Genomic DNA, 23694 nt, shown 5'->3' on the forward strand with positions numbered 1-23694 from the left:
CTATTGCTTTGTCGGGAATGTTTCACAGTATGACCTATTATATCCTTTCTATCATTTCTATCTTCACAGAGACCAAACCAGACCAGTTTACAGGTCAGATCTGTGGAGAGACGACCCCGCTCACAGTCGGAATCCATGTTTTTCTAGGTATTTTTAACTATAAAATCGAATTAAAATCAGCTAGAGCTGTTTAATGTCATACTGTGGACGCTCTCTCCACCAGAAAAGTGACACAATGCACCTTTACTTTATGTCTCTTTTTACAGTGGCGTACAGTCCGTTAGCGTTAGCATCTAGAGCTCCTCTGCTGTGTCCTGTACACCTCTCCTGAGACTGCACTGAAACAGCACCGGCACATTATCCCAGCAGCGCGCCACACAAATTTCCCCCGAGGTACATATATACAATCAAAAATGTGCAATGAAAACCTCCAGAATTAGATTTGAAGGGGCAGGATTTGATTTGTATCCATTTTGAAAGATTTCCCGGGCTATAGCTTCTTAAAGGCTGACGCTAGTGATATTACGGGACATATATATTTCAATGGAACCGTGGTGTTACGCTATATGACTTCTCTCTTGTTGACAATTCCCATGAAGAGGGCAGAACAAAAGCCGGGATTGTGGATTCAATAGAGGTGTTTTAAAGGAAAGATCACTTTAAAAAGGCCAGTCTTAAATATTAACTCTGGTCTGTGGAGTTTTGCCTCATAAAATTATAGGTCTTTTCACTTATTTATGAATTTAATAAAGAAGTTTGTGGTCAACCGACTGTTTTATAGCTTTTAATTTCGTATTTTATTTTTGTTTTTGTTTTCTTGCCGACCCAAAGGAGACATCCACAATAAACCATAAGTAAATATGCTGAATTTGAACCTCATTTAATTCTCACAAAAGCATTACACAACGATCTCTCTGCGCTTTCTAAAGTATTAGTATCAAAGTTTCAGAATGATGAAAAGTTATGACTGTTACCATAGCAACTAATGCTTAAAAACAAAATATTAGAACTTTTGAATGGTCAATCGTCCTGAAAAAGGCACGATGTAACAGGAAGCTGAAACCCGCAAATTGATACTTTGCAGCAGTGGCATCGCGCTGGGGGTACCGCATGTATGTCTATGGCGCAATGTTCATCATTTACCATGGTGACGTGATGCACACATTAGAAAATAAAGTGAAATACGTTGGAACATTTGATTTTCAATGAAAAATAGGTGAGAGTGTCTGAAACTGAAAAAACTGTTGGCTTAAGAACAATTTATGGTCATGTCGTGCGTCAAATCGTTTCCGTCGACCGACTTGGACCTCCAAAATTTTCTAACTACGCGTCGAACCAATGCAGACGAAGAGGGAAAGCGACTCAGAAAATAAGGGTTGTGATTGGTCCTCTCTGCACATGCTCTACATACATTTCTGGTATTCCGCTTTCCCACTTCATTTTGTAAACATGTACATCATTTTTAAATCATCCTCTGAAGAAAATGGATCAACTAAAGCAGGGGCGTCCAAATTTTTTCTTCAAGGGTCACATATCTAAACACAGAAGAAGCAGAGGGCCGATCGAGGGAAGTAGACTGGTGCTCAGTACAGTGAATAATTGAAAATTGTGCATGTTTAACACATTACAATCAGTCTTTATTCATGCTAAGATCCTGAAAATCACACACTAAATATTAAATATTAGCTTTGTCAGGGTAGAATTCCAAAATTTTTAATTGATGCAAGGTAATTTGGGCCAATTCACCTGGAAGTCTGAGGGCAAAGAAAAATTTGTCTGAGGGCTGCATTTGGCCTACGGGTCATAGTTTGGACATGCCTGAACTAGAGGTATGTCTGATCGAAGAGGTGAGGAAATATGATCGCCTCTACAATTCCTCTTCGAAAAGCTACAAAGACGGTCAAATGTCAAGTAATTCACGATCGGTGAAAACCTTGGTGTGGACACTTCACCAATGAGTTCATGTAATTTTGCAACTCAGCCCAACCTAGCGTTGAGGTGGTGAATTACTATGTGGCACAAAGACCTCAACGCAGATATATAATCAAAAAAACAACGGTGACAACGAGATGGAGACAGTGTATGTTCAGTGGACAGAGAACTAAAATTTGGTCTTAATGCTAAAGGTGCACTGTGTAACTTTTCTGGTGGAGGTCCATCAAATGCTTTTCTCCATGGAGATGTTATTGCTTTGTCTAGAATGTTTCACAGTATGACATTAAACTTTCATATCATAATGCAGACTAAGCCAGCGCAAGTTACAGGTCAGATCTGTGGAGAGGCAGCCCTGCTCACAGTCAGAATGTTTGATTTTCTAGGTATTTATGAGAAACAAAATCACCTATCATTGAATAAATGTAAGGTAGAGCTGTTTAATGTCATACTGTGGAACATTTGAGACAGTAGAATGGCATCTCCATAGAAACAAGAAGGTGATGGATCCTCAACCGAAGATTATCTTTTTATCAATTATCTTACCTGTTGCTGTCAGTTTTCTGGTCAGATTATGTTCAACAAAGCTCTGATTAAATTCTGACTTGAGTAACAGAGCTTCAGACAGATCAGTGCTTCCAGTTAGCGTCACGCCCTTAAGAAATATATTGATGCCATGAGCTGCAAAGTATCTGTAGCCAAATCTTTTCTTTCTGAACCGTCTTCCCCTCCCACATAATCTGTTTGTATCTGTGTCCAATTTCGGCGCGTTTCTTGTGTGTAATGTATGTGGGAGCACGGGGTCCAGCAGCGGGGGATGTTTATGAATGCTTTGAGGAGGCCCCGCGGGGTCAAAGGTCGACAAGTCACCGAGCCGGAGCCACTAATGGGCTGTTTTTCACTGGCTCCGTCAGTACACACTCGCACAAGAGCTGTCAGATGCGAACGCGCAAATAATCTGCCTTACATTTACTTACACGCCGACGTTTGGGAAGTTGTTTAAAAGGGGCACTGTGGAACTTTTATGGTTTGCGTGCTTGTTTACATGGTGATTTTTAAAATGTATTTGTTTTTATTTTGCACATAGATGACACGTAGCAAAAGTAGATTAAATACAGAAGTGTGTTTAAAAGTTTGTGCAAAGAGAAGCAACGTTAAAAAAGGCTTAGAAATGTTAAAGCTTTGGCAACACAGCAAAAAGTGGAGTGTTAAAATTGACTCTCACAGAATCAATTTTAACATTTTCTCAGTGCTTCTATGAGTCCAATCTGTTCTAGAGTTAATTCAACAATTTTGGAAATGTTAATTAAGTAACACTGGACTAAATTCCTGTTTTACCCCAAAATCAAGAGTTATATTAACGTTTTGAGAGTAAACAGATAACACTTCGTAGGGTTATCCTGATTTAGATAAACAACACATACAGGTGTTTTATTTTTACACTTTATTTTTGTTAATTTAAGATGAAATTATGTACAAAACTGGTTCAAACAGGTTTTCTCTCATAGGAGTTTGAAGTGGTGCTTGGGAGGAGCCAAATGAACACTAAGGGGAGTTGAATTAACACTAGAGGAAGTTGAATTAACACTAAGGGAAGTTTAATTAAAACTAGGGGAAGTTGAATTAACTATTAACCCATATCACCTCTGGCAAATAACCCCAACTCAAACTGCCATTTAACTTTCAAATAATTAAAATTAAATGTTTTGTGTTTAAAACAACTCTGAAACATTTCACTGTGAAATTTTAACCCTCCAGTTTTTGCTGTGATGGAATATTCCACAGTATGGCATTATAAGAGCTTATAAGAGATAACCTGGGAACACTACTAGTCGAAGTTACAGGTCAGATCTGTGGCGAGGCGTCACCTCCATGTCAATAAATGTTTTCAAGTTGAGCAATAAAAACACCACTAAAGATATAGAATGAATGCAATACTGTGGAACATTCCTGACATAGAAATAACATCTCCATGGAGACAAGCAGATAAAAAAGTTACACAGTGTACCTTTAATTAAGAATATCTCAATGGTTTACATTTCAACTCGTCAATTTGAGCTGTCTATCTAGCGCTATTATACATGTGCACGACCCTAAAGCACTGTTGTCCTTGTTTAAATGCCGTCGATTTGAGCTTCTGAGGCAGAAGTGGAGTAACAAGGCACATTTTAAAAGTGTACTGGTTTTATTGTAGCATGTAGCATTTATTGTAACATGTGTTAGATTTGCGGCAGAATACCTGTTAGATGATTGAATAGTTTGGATTTAATGTTTGATTTTATCCTTAGCATTTTCACAACATCATATTTTATTTTGTTTCCATGTATAGAAAACGTTGTAAACTTGTTTAGAAAGGCGATGTGTACATAAAATATCACTATATTATGATCGGAAATTCACACTGTAGAATATGAGATTAGTGTTAAATATTATATATGTAATACTATTTACATATTACAAATACTTCAGTGTTTCCAGTCATGGCTTTCTCTTATATAGAAGAAGCCTTATTTGATAGAAGATATAGGCCTGTCGAAATAAGCTCCTCTACCCAAATTCATATTAATGAGTGAATAATGATGTTCTACAGTGGGAGTGTTATTCGACGGACACATTGGCCTGTCGATATGTGCTCCCTTTAGTCAGAGCCCTATTTGAGCAGTATACGGCTGTCAAAATGAACTACCTATGCATATTCATATAAATGAATTGAAATTTGACATAAATAAGGTATAAAATTGTATCACCGTGTGCAAACAGCATCAAACCCGCTGTCTCGAATGTTGTAAAACTGGGAAGGTTAGGGTTAGGCTTTATTGAATCTGTACAACTGTAAACGAAAAAAAAAAAAAAAGTAAGGTCGCTTATTTCAACAGGGTAGCGTGAATCAATAGATGTCACTGTCGATTTAGGCTGCTGGGATTTCAACGGGGCAGCCCATTTCAACAGAACACCGGTTTGTCCGATTTTCCTCATCTTTGTCCTATTTGCGGAATGTGGAATTGCGTTTAATTAACTCTGCGTTTAGGTGTTGTTTAAATGCACACTCGAAATTGTTAATGCATTCAAATCTATGCTTGAGAAAAGTCTAGATGAAGAAGTATAATAAGTAAAACGTTGAATTAAATTACTACTTCGTATAAAGATTGGACTTGCAAATGAGGAATTTCCCAGAAGTTTTCAGATGGCGAATTAAGACTGATCGTAAAACTGGATTCATTAACGCGGCAAACGATTTTGGAGCCGCAACAGCAACAAAACAAAAGAGAAAAAAAGTTAGAGAGAAGAAGAAGAAGAAGAAAGAAAAAGTTGCATTAGATAGGAAGTAGAGAGATAGAGAGAGATGACGTTTTCTTTCCCAGGGTACATGAGTAAGAGAGATATGCTAAAAAGACTATGCTAACAAGGCTAGGCTAACAGGGCTATGCTAACAGGGCGGCCATGTTGGTGCTGTTGATGCTGTGGTCTCACCTTGGATCCTCGTTCGTTAAAGATAATCTCCACGTCCAAGATCTTCCCGAATTGCTGCAGAAACAAAACAAAAGAGGAGACAGAAGGAGAGAAAAGTTAGACAAGCTCGAGATTTGTTCAAACGTGACAAATTTTCATGTTTTTTTTCCTAATTATGATTTGATTTGGTGGAGTAGTACTTAAATACGTGTCATAGCTGTACATCGGTTAAAGCTGCGTTGTGTAACTTTTCCGGTGGGGGGTCTGTCATATGCTTTGTCTGGGATGTTTCACAGCATGGCATTAAACCTTGCGATCTTCACAGAGACCAAAATAGAGCAAGTTACAGGTCAGATCTGTGGAGAGGTGACCCGCTGACAGTCAGAACACCTGATTTTTTAGGTATTTTTGAGCTGTAAAACTAATTTTAATTGAATAAATGTAAGGTAGAGCTGTTAAAAGTCATACTGTGGAACATTCCAGGGAGAGCAATGACATATAGTATCCATAGAAACAAGCAGGTGACCGACCCCCAACCAAAAAGTTACATCGTATGACTTTTAGTGGTTTGTGGAAAGAAAAAGCTGAAAACAAAAGTACAAAAACACAGGAAGTAGTAGTGAGTTTTAAAACGGAATACCTCTAAAAATGTTTACTCAAGTAAGTGTAACGTTACTTTAAAGGGCCCATCTCATACAAAATAACTCTTCACATTGTATCTTCTGCAAATATAAAAGCACAATTTGGGTTTTGGAACATCCATTACACGATAGTTATGACATTTTACTGATTTCTTGGAGGCGTCATAGACCAGGAACTCTGAAAGACCGACTATTGCTCATCCCCCCGCCCGTCCTGAGAAAGCACAGGCTCCGCCCTCCAAACTCTGAGTGAGCCGCCCTTCCTCCGCCCATCTCAGGGAGGGAGGGGGCGACAGATGTCCACCCTGATAGTGGCAGGAATAAACTTTTATTCATCATGGAGATACATGCGTTCAGCCGCATGTGTTGGACCCGGAATCAGACGAGGACTTTGAGGTGCACGAAGCTCAAGCACCGCGTCCACATCAGCTGATTGGTAAAGTATTAATAAACGTTAGTAGATAAACGTATTATAGCTCAATTAGCTTATGCTGTCACTTTTGTTTAGGTGTTCATGTGGAAATTGTCAGCCGAGGCGAGGTGGAGGCGGGGCGGAGGCGATGGAGAGGGAAACGCGTCATAGCTGGCCACGTCATCATCATAGCAGCTTTATTTCGATGTCACGTGGGAGGGTGGCAGAAATACTCTGCGATTTGTTAAAAAAAAATAAATAAATAAACGCCAAATCAATCTAAAAACCACTTCGAAGACATAGAAGTTAGAAAGCTCTGAAAAGTTGATTTTAGATGAGATGGGCCCTTTAAGATAATATTACTTAAAGTAGTAGTATTAAAGTAGTGGTCTATTATACTACTATACTCAAGTTGGATTAAAAAAACAAAAAAACAAAAAAAAACACTGTATTTGAGAAAAGTACCATTAAAGAAAGAGTAACTTAAATAGTAACTGTAACACCTGATTTGATGTTACTTAATTTAAAGGATAAAACATCAAATAATGCACAAAGTATAGCCCACAGAAAGGAGAAAAACGAAAAAGTACTCTGAAAAAGCACAATCACATTAACAAATCACTCAAGTAAATGTAACTGAGTGCCACCTCTGTCAACCCTGAGCATTCAAATGTCTAAAATACAGGGAAAAGTGTGTATATAATTAAACACAAAGATGTTCCCAAGTCCTTCTCTAAACAAAGATCAGGATTGGTCGTAGAGAAAACCATTCGAAATCCCTGAAATGGCTTAAATTAAGTCTCACAATGGAAAGAAATGTAGCTGTGAATGTTGTTAAGTGCGTAATGATCATGAAGGAACCAAATAGAATTAAAATACTTAAACACCAGACTCGCTAACTTCATTTTCTGCTAATGTTTGCAATTAAAGAAAGTGTCCAATTTTCCTTAAACATTAGCGTCATGGAGATAATACAGAACAGGGATGGAAAATGTAAAAACGTGCGCTATAGAGAAAGAAAAAGAGAGTTTAAATGAGACAAGAAATCCGTGTAGTGAAGGCTATTTGGATTGGGTCGTGTCCAGTAAAGATGCGGAGTTTAAATACATGACTGCGCTGAGTGTTGCCTGGGTTGACACCTAATGACATCATAAGGTGGGCCGAATATTTTTGGAGTTTGAAGAAGAACGGAGCATATTTTTGCAAGATTATCCCAACAAATGAATGAAACAAAACATAATTTCAGTCACTTTAACTCAAATCTCAAAAGCTCAAAGGTAAAAATAAGGTATGGTAAAGTAAAATAATGCAATAAAGTAAGGTAATATTAATAAATAATATATATAATAATAAATGTAATAAGGTAAAAATGTTGTGGGAATAAGTATGGATAAAAGATAGCATCAAGAAAAGTTAAGTCTTAACTCAGAGGTAAAGAAAGAAAAGTGTTCAACTGCAAATTCCCAAGTAACTTAGTAATTCTCTTTGGTGTTGTATGTCAATATTTTTTCAGTTAATCACAAAATGTGATTAAATAGGCCTCAAAATAAAGTGAAAAAGAGTAGAGGGTAGTTTTGACCAAGGCCCAGTCCACACTAGTGAGCATTCGAATAGTTTTCATTGTGGATGCAGTGTTCGTTCACACTAATCCGACGGAAAACAGCTCCACAAACGGAACGATCTGGTGCCTCCAGCTCCCACGAATTTGAGTAAAGATCTGATCCGGCAAGGTGTGAAAACGCTGATACGCTGATGTAGGTCTATGCGCCGCGAAGTAATTCACCGCTAAAACAGTAAGAGGGTAGAATATATGTCCCATCCTCGTCGCCACTTGTTATATCCCTGCAAACTTCCTAGTAAAATACACTCAAATGCAGGAGTAACGTTCAACATGTGCTTTACTGAGGTTCTCATAGACGTACAGAAAAACAACAGTGTATAGATAACCCATCATGCACAGAACATCATCTATGGTAAGCAGGAAGGACAAACATAACAATTTGTACGTACGGTCTGTCTGACCTGCAGACATATAATCTCTGAAAAGTTTAACATGAACCATCTCCAACATGACAGAAGCACAGAACAGACTCACCATCAGCAGAACACCCCTCTGTCACAGAAACAACACTCATATTCCACTGAGTCGTGTCCTTTAGTCCAACAGAAGCTGAACCACATCAGCGCACAATAGCAAACTCTTTTTTGAGCCCTCAGTTTATGCAAATGAGCCATGTGGTTTTAAGTTTCGTTTCTGTAAATTGTAAACAAATATTCTATAACTAGGATTGCGGACACAGAAACGATGTGTTTGGACACAATCGTTTCTGTTATGGTGATTCGCTTCAGTGTAAACGTAGCCCAAGTCTACCTCAAGATCTGAAGAAGACCACCCCACGACTGTAGCTGTACACTTTATTAAACCTTATTAAAAATGTCGATTGTGACCTTTTCAGAAGCAAAATTAAGTCAATTTAATGTCGAGTTATTTTGTAAATGAAAGTGACTTGAGGATTCGTTTGAGGTTGTTTGGACACGGTGTCAATAGAAATGAATAATTAAAGGACTACAATTTGACAGTGATATTGTAATGTTATTGAATAGTTTGTTTTCAGCAGAGAACCCCTAGTTTCATTCATCTGTCTGTCTATTCTTTTTCTTTTCTCGTTCTCATATACCCACTCCTCTCTTTCTCTGTCTCTGCTTTTTCTTCAATACCCACTCCTCTCGCTTTCCCTCTCTCGCCTCTTTCTTCCGTACCCACTTCTCTTTCTCCTATACCCACTCTTCTCTTTCTCTCTCTCTCTGTTGTTTTTCCTATACTCACTCCTCCATTTCTCTCTCTGATTGTTATTCTATACTCACTCCTTTCTTTCTCTCTCTGCTCTTTATTTTGTACTCACTCCTCTCTTTCTCTCTCTGCTCTTTATTTTGTACTCACTCCTTTCTTTCTCTGCTCTTTATTTTGTACTCACTCCTCTCTTTCTCTCTCTGCTCTTTATTTTGTACTCACTCCTTTCTTTCTCTGCTCTTTATTTTGTACTCACTCCTCTCTTTTTTTCTCTGCTCTTTATTTTGTACTCACTCCTTTCTTTCTCTCTCTGCTCTTTTTCCTATACTCACTCCTCTCTTTCTCTCTCCTCGTTCTCCTTTACCCACTCATCTCTCTCTCTTTCCATGCCCTTTCTCTTATACCCACTCCTCTCTTTCTCTCTCTCTCCCTCTCTCTTGTCTTTCTCCTTCACCCACTCCTCTCTTACTCTCCCTTCTCTGTCTTCTATACCCACTTCTCTGTGTCTCTCTCTCTCTCTTTCTCTGCTCTTTCTCTTATGCCCACTCGTCTCTCTCTGTCTCTGTCTCTCTCTCCTATACCCATGCCTCTCTTTCTCTCTACTCTTTCTCCTGTACCCACTCATCTACCTCTCTCTTTTGTTTCTCTCTTGTTCTCTTTGCTCTTTCTTCTATATCCACTCCTCTTCCCTCCCTCTGCCTCTCTCTCTCTCTTCCTCATGCCACTCCTCTCCTTCTCTACCCTTTCAACCTCTCCATCCATCTGCTCCTCTTGTCCGTCCGTTCTTCCGTCTGTGTTTGGGTGCTCTCGCAGTCAACAGGACCTGCAGGCCTCGTCCCCAGAGCCCCCCCTTCAGAGCCCCCCCTTCAGAGCCCCCCCTCCGAGCCCTCCCTCTCAAAGCCCCCTCGTGCTCCGGCCTGTTTTGGACTCACATCCTTCTTTCTTCTTTTGCGAGGATCATTAGAAAACCTGGCGACGAGAGCGAGACCAGAGCCCCTCTAACGACTCCGGCGAACGCGCCTTTTAATTGGTGTCTACAATGGCCGTATTATTTCATTAAAAGTAATTAGCCTGTCAAACGGGCCGCCTCGCCTGCATTTGGGCTCCGCGGGGCAGAAATGGGCTCTCCGCACGCTGGGCCCAAGCTGAGTCCGGGACGATGGATGGTTCGAGATGGGCTGATAGTTTTCGTTCACGTGACAACACAACATTCTCGAATGTAGAATTACACAGAATTATGTAAACACCGTTGCTATGATGGTTAACGATTTAAACAAAATATTATATGATTCAAATGGGAAGAAGTTGTCTGAAACCAATCGTAAAGGTGCATTGTGTGACTTTTCTGGTGGAGGGTCTATCAAACGGGTTTAGGAATAACAAAGGTTGCCATAGCGATTAAAAAGACTGAGCACTAGTGGTGTGTTGGAAAATGGAGCTGTCTCAGATTAAAAATATTCTTTTTAGATTTGAGAAATTGGCACAAAAACCTAATTTATTACAGACTTTATTATTATTATTATTATTATTATTATTATTATTATTATTATTATTATTATTATTATTATTATTTATTTATTTTTAGCAAATTTCAATCAATGTTTTCTTATTTTAATCACCAAATATGTCAAAGAACATTACATTTAAAGGTGCATTGCGTACAGTTTTTAGTGGAGGGTCTGCCACCTGTTTGTCTCCATGGAAATGTTATTTCTTTGTATAAAATGTTCCAGGTTGTTCAGCCGGGGCTGGTTCTGATCTATCTGTCAGATTATTGTTCAGTATTGATGCACGTTGGCATGGGTACACATTTTAGATACAGATTTTGGTTTCGATGGTCACCTGGGAATCAATTTACCGACAGCACTACAGATGTCTAAAATGTGCACACAAACACATGTGTCAGTCTGTACTTGTGTATTTATATTTTGTAGCAGTGTTTGTATCATTAGTTTTCAGTTGTTGCTTTTTTTTTGTTTTGTTGTGTTTGTGTGCGTGTGTGACAGCAAAAACTGGAGGGTTAAAAAACCAGGGTAAAATATTTCAAAGTTGTTTTTAACAGAAAAGGTGTTATTTTAACTATTTGAATGTTAAATGGGGGTTTGAGTTGGAGTCATTTGCCAGAGTTGATATGGCTGATGTTAATTCCACTTCCTCTAGTGTTAATTTGGCAACTCCAACTCTTCCCTGTGCATAATTTCATCTTTTACAATGTTTTAAAGAAGAAAAAAAGGCTTTATATGCACTCATTTTTTTTTTTTTTTTTTTTTTTTAAGGTTTTACATTTTACAAGTGTATATGTCCTACTCCCCAAAATGTTAAATTAACTAAAATAAAGTGTAAAAATAAAAAAACCTCTGTGTGGTGTTTAGCTAAATCAGGATAACTCTACAAAGTGTTATCTGTTTACTCTCAAAACAATATTATATCTCTTGATTTCTGGGTTTAACAGGAACTTTGGTCTAGTTTTACTTAATTAACATTTTCAAAAATGTTAAATTAACTCTAGAACAGATTGGACTCATAGAAACTCTGAGAAAATGTTAAAATTGATTCTGTGAGAGTCAATTTTAACACTCCATGGTGTCTTAAAACTTCACAAAATTAATAATAATAAATTTCACAGAATGTATTAAGCCTATTTATCACAAGAGAGAGAAAAGGAGGTTACAGCACTATGCTACATTACAGGTCAGATCTGTGGAGTGGCGACTCTATTCACTGAAAGAATTATTTTATTTCTGAGCAACAGAAACACCTCTAATGAATAAATACTATTCATTCATACTATGGAACATTCCAGGCAAAGCAATAACATCTCAGTGGAGACAAGTAGGTAGCGAACCCCACCAGAAAAGTTGTGCAATGCACCTTTAAGTAAAAAAGTCTTATTACTAGACAGACTATAGAAAAATATAAAACAAAAAGTCATTGTCATTGGGTTGTATTGAGCTAAACCCTGGACGTACAACACAACTGAACTTGTGACCAAACCATCCATCACAGGGCACCAGCCTGTGCACAACACCTCGCATTATCTCACAGTTATACAATCGTCCACTTCATTGTTGTGGGGAAAACACGCACGTGGCTAAATGACCTCTGGGTAATGAGCAGCCATCAGAGAGAGCTGAGTGTGCTGCTTTAAGTGCGCCCCTATTTAAAATGCACTTTGCCTGCGCTGTATCTGCTGCAGGTAATAAAGAAACTCGCACCCCGTCCAAAACTGCACTTTGTAGCGCGTGAGCTAATGTGCTGAGTGTGGCTGGAACGGGAGGAGGGGCCGCGGAGTTTTAAGTGGACAACAGTCATCAAAAGTGTCCAGCTATGCACCGGCCTTCAGAGATACAAACACGGAGAAACACAGAGCTCTGCAAAAATGGCAATCTAGAATTTCGTTACTTAAATAATGTCGAGTTTGTGTTGATTTGAGTTTATTTTGACTAGTCTAAGATTTGTCAATGGAGTAAGTCACATTCAATTTCTAATCTAAGCTAAAATAAAAGGGAAAATTATGTAGATTTTTACTGTTACATTTTTTTGTTGTTGCTTTGATAAGACTTTCAACTACAGCAACCACTGGCCAAGTAAAGCAAACAGGGAACTTAAAAAAAACACATTCTGGAACATTATCCACGGAGATAAATATGTTTTACGTCATACTCGCCACGTTTACATGATGTTTTTTTGAATTCCTAATTAATTGTTCTGAATTCTCCTTCGAGTTTACATAGAAATAATCATTCTGAATTGACATTTACATGGAAAACACGTTAAAAAGACTTTATTTAATTCTGCTCAACGTCTGAGGCTGGGGAAGGGTTCTGATTGGACAGAGACACAAACGTATTTACATCGACCGGAAGAAAACACACTTCAGCTGCTACCGGCTTTTTTGTCATCTTGGTTTGTCATTACGCCACGGACACAAACGCGATCCAAACTTTTTTCACAGTGGTTCAGATGATAATTGCGCAGCAGCTGGAGAATTCTCTCATCACGCTTTACGTCAGCTGAGGAGAAGAAGGGAAGTGTCAGAGAAGGGAGGAAGAAGACAAACTGAGTGAACGGCTGCTCTACATCAGCCCACTCCCACATCCCGCTCACAAATCCAAAGAGACGTGGATGAAAGTCCGAAGCGAAGTCGTCCTGATCGCGTCAGAAGGACGATACAACGAGCATGCGCTGAACGACCAGAATTATTTTTAAGAAGAATAAACTTTTACATGATCAAGGAATAAATGAATTCGGCTTTAAAATCGGAATAAACCACCCACTTACTTCGCAAGTAAGTATGTGGGTGAATAATTGTTATTTAGAATGAAATGATTTTTATTCGGAATTAGGCTATCATGTAAACGTGGCAAACGTGAAAGATTATAACCAAAGGAACAACATTTCCGTGGAGACGAGCAGGGCAAGTGTTTCCAAGTGCAAAGAACGTGTACACTGAAATAATAATAAGAAATGAATAATAATAATAATAAAGATGTGCTTTAAATCTTGAGGTAAATGTATTTTCTGTCATTACATTCTGTTTGTCATTGTCATATTGGACTGCTGCTTCTTCATTTCTGGCCCAGTGTTTCCAAAAATGGACAATCTTACAATCTCTCCACATGACTCCTCCTTCTATCCCTCCTTCTTCTCCCACTCATGTCCAGCTCTCCCTCACTCCCTCTCTTCCTTTTCTCCTCCCCTCTCCATCCCTCCTACTCCTCTCATTCCTTCTCCTCTCCTCTCTCCCTCCTCATCTCATTCCATCTTCTCTCCTCTCTTCCTCTTCTTCCTCCATCTCTTCCTCCTTCTCTCTCTCCATCCACTTCTCCTCATCTCACCCTCTCTTTTCCTTCTCTTCCTTTCACACCTTCTCATCTCTCTCCCTCCTCCCCTCCTCCTCCTCCTCTTCTGCCCAGATGCACAGATGCTAATTGTTTTAACCGTGTGTAATGGGTTGGTGGCACCGATTAATTACTTTGTGGTAAGTCATGAGGGAGGATCTGCGGCGGGCACAGGGGACCTCCTCCTCCTCCTCCTCTTCCTCAGTGATCAGAGCTACAGCCCTCGGCCTCCCTGACTCTGAATCATCACCTAGATTATTTTACAGGTGTTAAAAAAGTTTGAATGTTAAGAATTTAAAATGATAAAAGAATCAGATTTTTATTGCCTCAAGTTCAGAAAAGTAGGGATGCACTGATACCACTTTTGTGAAAACTGATACCAGTACGACAAGTAAGAAAATAGATTTCTGTACTTGCCAATATTGAGTACTATATATATATATATATATATATATATATATATATATATATATTCGCCATATTCCTGTTATGGCAGTTTTTGGGATACTTTGTATTAGGGATGGGCATGATTAGTCGATTAATTGATAATTGATCATTAAGAATTTCATCGATTACGTTCATTTTAATCGACAAACCGAATGTAGGTTGCTGTGTGTAGTGTGACCAAACAGTCGGTCAGTCTGCAACGTACCGAAGTGCAAATGCGAACGATGTGCAACGATGACTTGTACAAGAAATTCCAGGCTTTCCGTTGCGTTCGGGACAAGTGTGAGTCCATGTGCACAGTTTACAAAGCAGCACATATGTTTCGGTGTCCAGAGGGAAAAAGCTTTACCAGGTGAAAGTCGCGCAATGTGGATGACGAGTCCCCACCTCCCACCCCCCGTACGCTGTCCTGGTTTTGACAAACGCAAATCTGGTCACACTAACCTGTATTCACCTGAGTCATGTCTTTTAATCTGACAGAAGTTGACCGCATCAGCGACACAAGAGCTGTAGTTTTATCTTCGCTGAGTTTATGCAAATTAGTGATGCAGTTTTAAGTTTTGTTTCTGTGAGAGTTGCGCAAAACTGAATTAAACACATTATAATGTCAAACGGATTGATGTGGCTCTAGAGTCGTTACAGTTTATATGTCGTAAAGTTGAATTTATTTTGGCAGATTATTAGTGCAGATAGTAGTAATAATGATGATCATTTTAATATAAAAACGTTAATGATTAATTGATAATGGATCGTTAATGCTTCCGACGATCGATTAAGAAAATTTCATCGAATGCCCATCCCTACTTTGTATACATGCACGCTGACAAACCGGGATACTCATATCTCTGTGTACATAATCAAATGGAGTATCCTGGTTTCTTGAAATAAACTTACAAATGCAAACTTACAAACTTAAAACCATATAGGTTATTAGCATAAACAAGGCCCCAACCCCCCGGCCGGGGACCGCAGTACTGGGCTATGGATCGTTTGGTACTGGGCTGCGAAAGCGAGAAACCCCCCTACTGTACGCCATGTGGACTGTCCAACTGTACCCCACTCCCCTACACCGCACAAACTGTCCCAGCTCCCGTACAACGAGCAGACCGTTCCCCCTCCTGTATGCTGCGCGGGCTGTGCCACTAAACTAAAACTAAACCACAATTAAACCAGAACTAAACCAGGTCTAAAATCAGGCCTGAAACAGGTCTAAACCAGGTCTAAAACAGGTCTAAAATCAGGTCTAAAATCAGGTCTAAATCAGGTCTGAAACAGGTCTAAAACAGGTCTAAAATCAGGTCTGAAACTGGTCTAAAATCAGGTCTAAAATCAGGTCTGAAACAGGTCTAAAATCAGGTCTGAAACAGGTCTAAAACCCAGACTACACCAAGTCAACAAACCACCGATCCGCGAAATATTGGCATAAAACCGTGCACAGGTCGTTTGTGCACAGGTCGTTTGTGCACAGGTCGTTTGTGCACAGGTCGTTTGTGCACAGGTCATATGTGGACAGGTCATATGTGGACAGGTCATACTTGGGTAGCGCAGCTCTTTATTTAACGGTCATTTCACTCATGTACAGTCACTTTATTTATCCCGCTTTCTCAAAACCGGAATACTGGCTTATTCGGGATACTGAAACCAGGATACTGCATAATGTATCGTGTAATAGTAGTACCGATAAATATTATATTAATATATACCAGTATATTTAGGAAATATCAGTATCTGTGCATCCCTACCGGAAAGCACTTTTTATTCTGTAGTGTAAAAGCAGAAATGTGTGAATGAATGAATAAATGAATAAAGTAAATTAAAATAAATAAATAAACAAACAAATAAATAAAAATACTAAGAAAACAACAGCCAGGGTCAGACAGTTTTATCCAATCCAAAATATTTCTGAATGAGAACCATAACTTATTGTGACTACTGATAGAAGTTGTGATTGAACAGAACAGAAAGATGCAATTGCTTTGTTTATAATGTAATGTTGTGATTTGTTTCATTCACACGTTTTTGAGTAACGCTGTGTTATTGAGCTGTCAATATCTGTAAAGCTCAAACTGCTCTGTACCACCTTGTGATGTCATGAAGCGGTAGTTTTCAAGTTAACAGCTACGTTTTATCTTAAATTCAGTAGAGTAGTGGCAGATCTCAAATTATCCAAATGATTCTAGTGAAGGTGTGTGGAGTTTAAAAACATAGTGGAGCACTTCCTGTATCACGGTGTGACATCACAAGGTGGAACAGAGAGAAAAACTCAGCCTAAATGTGCAGGGTTTGTGTGTTAAACATTGGAATGAAACAAAACACAACTCCAGGTCTGTTTGTGAAGAGGAAACAGCATTAGAACATAGATCAAAACATGACACACTGTGGAACATTCCAGGCACAGCAATGACATCTCCATGGAGAAAAGTTCCACAGTGTTCCTTTAAACACCTCAGAAGAAAATACAGAAGTCAAATGTATTCAAGTCATTTAAACTAATTTATAGATATCCTTTCTCTTTCGTGGTGTATTGAACCTCTCTCTCCTCCTCCTCCTCCTCGTCTTCCTCCTCCCATCACACTCAACAAAAGCGCAGCATCAGCATCTCCCATAAACAATGGCCCCAGCGCAGGGAGGGAGGGACGGAGGGAGGGGCTCTGTAGGGGGCGCTGACGTCACCCATACATCTATACACCGCATGCTGAGGCACGCAACTGACACAGAGAGAGAGAGATGAAGAGAGGGAGGGAGAGGAGGGAGAGAGAAAGAATGAGAGAGGGGTGAGAGCGCGAGAGAGAAAGAGGGGAAGAGGGAGAAAGAAAGTGAGGGAGATTCAGACAGAGGGAGGGAGAGAGATACAGACAGAAAGAGAGAGAGAGCGGGAGAGAAAGGGGAGAAAGAGGGGGGAGAAAGACAAATAGAAAGAGAAAGAGGGAGAAGAAGAGAAAGAGGGAGGAGAGAAGAGAAAGACAAACAGAAAAAGAGGGAGAGTGAGCGAAGGGGTGAAAGAGATTGCAAGAGAGTTAGATTTAGAGAGAGAGAGAGGGAGGGTGAGAGAGAGAGAGAAAGAGGAGGAGAGAGACAGACAGAAAGAGAGAGAGGGAGAGGGAGAAAAGGGTAGAAAGAAAAAGTGAGAGAGTTAGATTTAGAAAGAGAGAAGGAGGGAGAGAGAAACAGATAGACAAAACGAGAATGAGAACGGGGAGAAAGAGAAAGTGACAGAATTAGAGGGGTGGAGAGAGAAAGAGAGGAGAGGAGAGGAGGAGTTTCATTCATCAGGTTTAATCCAAATGTTTTTTTATATTAATTATTTTCTGATCTTTGAATCATGGGCCAAATTTATTTTGTTTAAATGCTGTTCTGTTGGATCGCTGCATTCAGGGGCTGGGACTGAGTAAAACAAGTCCACTGTGTACTGTTTATGGTCCCATAATCAGGAAGTGCGTGCTAGCATGCTAGTTGTTGTTAGTTTTACCGTTGCTGCAAAAGTCGATCTGTTTGTCACATTTTTGAAGAAAACAAAACTGAAAAAAAAACTTGCTGCTGGTCAAATTTTAATTAAAAGTAAATTATGGTTGTAGCTGAAAATATTATGTAGTTGTTACCATTAGTTATAATAATAATAACATAAAAAATAAAACAAATATAAAACCTTTGTGTGTTAATTTGCTTTTTTTTACTAAATTTATGAAGCTTTAAAAAAAAAAAATCAAATATTTCAAAAAGCATGTAAAATAATAATAAAAATAATAATAAAAAATAGTTACAGCAATAAAATAAACAAAATAAATAAGAAAAAATAACAAAAAATAAATAAATTAAATTAAAAACAAAATGAGGTGAATACTGTATTGTAGCAAACCCTGAAAATTCAAATTACAATTGAAATTTTACATAAAGAGAATGAATGAATTCAAAATGAATTAACAAGAGCAATTTATTTGTTTATTTATTTATTTATGTGTATATTTTATTTTACACTAATACAGCTAAATAAAATGACTCTCTGCTGTACATGTTTGCATCTCTTTCAGTTTTCTTCCCCCTTTATCTCTTTTTTTCTCTCTCTGTACAGTAGCAGCATTAGTGGCGTCTGCCCCGGGAGTGGCGTGACCTCTGACCTCCCCCTCTCCGCCTCACACTGGGCTGTCCGCTCTCCTTTTCTCAGCCTGCGCGTGTCAAAGCGCCCCCCGCAGGCCCTCCTCGTCCCTCCTCGTCCCCGCGCCTTCTCTCTGCTGCTGCTCCTTTCACCGCCGCCCGAGTAATTACACGACGCCGGGAGATATCAGCGCTAATCAAAAAAGGACGCACTGCTCCGCTGCGCCCACAAGGGGGACTCGTAGAAGAGAGGGGAAAAAAAAAAACAAAAAAACGCACTGTTAATCGTAATTTAATTTGTCCAGAATCCTCCAAATCCGCAGTGAGAGAGAGAGAGGCGCTGCGGTCTTTAACTGGAAATTGTGTCAGGAGCTCAGAATAAGAGAGCAACCAATCAGAGGACACGCATCTGGGATTAGGGTTTTCTCTGAAATTAATGACGATAATATACGACATTATACAGAACGTCAGATTATCTCATATTTAGAAGGGATACAACTCTGTGGTTTTCTCACAGTTCGATACACGGGTCACGAAATTGATTTGAATCGATGTGTTTTGAGATGCAAAAAAAAAATAAATCTCATCAAATTTTTTCTGCTAATGACTATAATATAACACAAAACATTACACACATTACTGTACAGTTGTAATTTATGTGTGAGGTGTTTTAGTTCATATGGTTCAATGATTTACAGCTCAGAATTTTGATTCGGTGAAAATAAGAAGAGTTTTTCTCAGGCTATTTGATATTTTATAATAGAGCCAGTCTACTCTTAATATCGAGCGATACAGGAGTTACACTAACAGACTTTTCCTTCTTTGATGATGATTTGATGATTTCTTTTCCTCATGAGTCTGTCTCTCCTCTCACTGTGTTCACATGCCTGTGTCTCTGCTGCTCTGCCTCCTCCAGCAGAGACAGTACGTAGCTCCTCCCACACCGCCTCCTCCAGCAGAGACAGTACGTAGCTCCTCCCACACCGCCCTCTCCAGCAGAGACAGTACGTAGCTCCTCCCACACCGCCCCCTCCAGCAGAGACAGTACGTAGCTCCTCCCACACCGCCCCCTCCAGCAGAGACAGTACGTAGCTCCTCCCACACCGCCCCATCCATCAGAGACAGTACGTAGCTCCTCCCACACCGCCTCCTCCAGCAGAGACAGTACGTAGCTCCTCCCACACCGCCCCCTCCAGCAGAGACAGTACGTAGCTCCTCCCACACCGCCCCCTCCAGCAGAGACAGTACGTAGCTCCTCCCACACCGCCTCCTCCAGCAGAGACAGTACGTAGCTCCTCCCACACCGCCCTGCTACAGTCTGTGCTCTTACAGACACACTGCGCTCTCCCGTCGTCTTTCTAGAAACTCAAACTATGTTATATAATCAAATCATTTTCTTAAAACGCCGAAAAGAAAGAAACCACTCTCAGTTCACAGTTGCACTATTTTAGATAAGTAGATAGAGCAGATAAGTAGATAACTTGTTTAATTTGAGTGATTTTGTTGATTTTAAATATGGATGTTTTATCTATATAGTTTTGTATGGACTTGCCCCCTCAGTTAATGATTTTATTAAAGTAAAGACTGTCAGTGGGATGGGAATTAGAGCCACAGCCCAGGGGAACTGTGAGCACACTGTGAACTGTGACACACCACGTTTGGACAAAGTGTGTCTCAGTCAGAGTCACAAATTTCTGTAACAGTCTCCTATTATCAGATAAGAGAGACACTGGACACTTTCAAATCCCACTTGAAACAATGGCTAAAGGAAAACCAGACTTGTGGACACATATAGTTTAGAACTGTCACTTATTATTGTTGTTTTTTCTCTGTTAAATTTGTGGTGTGACCTGCCGAGGGGCTACATATTTACACTGCAATGTTGTAGATGATCATTAATAAGCACTGCCCCTGTTAAATAAATAAATAAATAAATAAATAAAAGTCTTAATGGACTGTTTTCTGAGTAAAACTTATAAGATAGATTTTGAGAAAAAGATTGCGTTTAGTGTCAATGTAAAGTCCAAAGTGATTCTAAAGTATTTTAAAGTGAAGTATTGTATAGTATTGTCATTCCTAGATCTATCAATGTAAAATAAAATAAAATAAAAAGTGAATGAAAGAAAAGGAAAAAACAAACAAACAAACAAAAACTTCAGCTGTAATGAGCTGATCTATGGAGGTGTTTTCTTACTGCATCTGAGGAGGACGCCGTGATAACTGTTTCTCTTTCAGACCAGCACAGTGCTTATGGAGGGACACGTGCATATCGACATGCGTATCGAATTGTGAGACCAGTATCAGCCGATTCAATATTATATGAAATATCGTTGCATCCCTAATGCTTAGATACTGGCTTTTTGATGCAGTCACAGAAAATACTTTTTACGACTGATTGAAAAATGATTTGGATTGAACATTTTAACAGTGGGGTAATTCTCCAACTAGCTACTACTGACTAAAATACCGGTTTATTTAAAAAGCAGGGTCACAGCATAAATAAGGCTAAAAACAGTAGCTGCGAATGCCACATGCCACGTGAAGGCGATTTGAGCAATGAAATTCCATCATAAGTACGACAAAACATCAAGCTTTCTGAGAAGTTTTTTGTAAAAAAAAATATAAGATGTCAGTATTTATTGATTTTAAATGTTTGATTTTGTCCATGGACTAGCAAATAACACTGGTGCACTGTTAGCATGCTAGTTGTTAGCACTAGCACACTGAGTGGTGAAAATAGCTCATAAACTCATCGTGGTGATTAAGTAGGTGAGGAATAACTTTGGACCACCGCAAACTGCGCTAGTTCTGTTTTTCATGTTTTTAAGACGGTAAAAATCAGGTACAGTGTTGTTGTATTTATTTATTTTTTGTTGCGTTTTTAAGTGAAATTAATTGTGATAATGTATTTTCATGATTTTGGAGTGGCTTTAACTTCTGTCCAGGGACTACAGAACTGTTCATTAAATGTGCATTTGTGTTACTTTTCTGGTGGGTTTGTTTAATGCTTTTCTCCAAGGAGATGTCATTGCTTTGTCTGGAATGTTTCACAGTATGGCATTAAATCTTTCTATCTTCACAGAGACCAAACCAGACCAAGTTACAGGTCAGATCTGTGGAGAGGCGACCCCGATCACAGTCACAATCCCTGTTTTAATAGGTAATTTTGAACAATAAAATCACCTGTAATTGAATAAATGTAAGGTAGAACAATGACATCTCCATAGAAACAAGCAGGTGACGGACCCTCCACGACAAAAGTTACAGAATGCAACTTTAATATGCACTGTTGTTGAATTAAAACATAAATAAAACCATGATAATCTGAACTTGAATCAGCTTTGTAGTGACATGTGTACAGAGATGTGTCTCACTCCGGGCCCCTGGAAGCCTCCTGTGCTCTGAGTCTGATCAGCTGTAATTAGCTCCGGGGTCCTCTGTGGTCGTCTAATGAGATCTTCAGTCAGAGCCTCGTTAAGGGCTCGTCTTCACCTCCCGACCCAGAGACGGGCCAGCGGAGGAGGGGTAACGGAGCGGGGGCCAACAAGGGCCACGGGGGCAGGAGGAGAGGGGGCGCCGAGGAGGAACACTGCTCTAACCGGGTAATCTTATCAATGTGAGTTTGTTTTGGTTTGCAGATGAACTTTTGTGAATGAAAACTCCTTTCTCGTGAGTTTTATCTCTTTGTTTTAACATTGTTAGTCTGGTCTGGTCCAGTAGTAACAGTTTACAAACTCAGGGGAAGTACCTAGGACCATGGACTGTTGAACTACTGTTTAAAATAATGTTGTTTATTTTTTTCACATTTTTAACACTGTAGAAAGCTCCTTTAAAGTCCTTTAGGCTTAAAATAAGTCTGCTGATTATTTATGAACTCAAATATAGTGAAGGGGCATTTCTACAATCACAATCCTGGGAAAGTGTTTTTTGAGCGCTCAAAGGGGGAGAACTTAGTGTACAGTTCAATTCATCTGGAGTTGTGTCTTGCTTTATTTCCTTTTGTTTGAGTAAAGGCCGGAACACATAGTTTAAAGAGACACTTCAGTATTTTGGACATAGGGCCTCATTTCCTAGTGAGCCAGAGTGCTGTAGATGTGTGGAGACACTTTTTGAAATAATTCATCCAGTCCTTGTATTTGCAGAGGTCGCTGGTGCTAGGCTAGTGCAAGTCAATGGCCATAGTTAGCCTGCCACTAAAAACAGTCTTACCCACTCCACAAAACACCTGAAGCAAATCTATTATTACACCAGACTGTCCATGTAAATGTCTGTGTCAATAGAATAATTTTAGAAGTAAAACTATCCTTGTATCACATGAATTGTCACATGTTGAGGGACTATTTTCTCAGCAGCAGCGTTTTTACTCTGCTCTGTTTAGTTGTGATGATATGACCATATTTGGAATAGGCTTCTTCATGTGCTCTATGTGTCACTATGGCAGCTGCACGTAAACAAACTATTACAGAGCCGGTAAGATAGGTGCCAAGTGATATCAGTCCACCACTGCCGAGCTTTCTATCAGGAAGTACAACTCACTGCAGCTGCTCAGACATAAATCCTTCAAATGCAAGGTTGGTTTTATTTCTAAAATTATTCTAACGACACAGACATTTACATCAACAGGCTGGCGTAATAATAGATTTGCTTCAGGTGTTTTGTGGAGTGGGTAAGACTGTTTTTAGTGACAGGCTAACTATGGCCATTGACATGCACTAGCCTAGCACCAACCACCTCTGCAAATACAAGGACTGGATGGAATATTTCAAAAAGCATATCCACACATCTACAGCACTCTGGCTCACTAGGAAATGAGGCCCTATGTCCAAAATTCCGAACTGTCCCTTTAAAATCTTCTAGGATTTTGAAATAATGTGAAAGAAAAACATTGCAGCTACAGTCATAAGAAGAGTTTGTGCTATTATTTTTACAAACACGAGAAGGACAGAGACGCCCCGCATTTGTGTCTCAGGACAGATTTCTACAGCAGAGGACCCGGTTTCACATGTGAAACAGAAAGTCAGAATGAAAACAAATACACGAGAATATACTTTATAAATCTGTCCTGAATGGAAACAAACACAAGAGAAT

General features: G+C 39.4%; 1 protein-coding gene across 1 annotated transcript in view; it reads right to left on the bottom strand.

Moving 5' to 3' along the window:
- The window catches only part of LOC110161044 (RNA binding fox-1 homolog 3), a 180500-nt gene that overhangs the window by 112621 nt on the left and 44185 nt on the right, over positions 1-23694 (bottom strand). Inside the window, 1 exon segment of the mRNA XM_055152615.1 lies at positions 5404-5457. Within this exon segment, the coding sequence (XP_055008590.1) occupies positions 5404-5457 (54 nt within the window).

The sequence above is a fragment of the Boleophthalmus pectinirostris genome, unplaced genomic scaffold (genome assembly GCF_026225935.1).
Source record: "Boleophthalmus pectinirostris isolate CB_2022bp ecotype Guang Dong unplaced genomic scaffold, ASM2622593v1 HiC_scaffold_17, whole genome shotgun sequence".
Classification (NCBI taxonomy): Eukaryota; Metazoa; Chordata; class Actinopteri; order Gobiiformes; family Gobiidae; genus Boleophthalmus; species Boleophthalmus pectinirostris.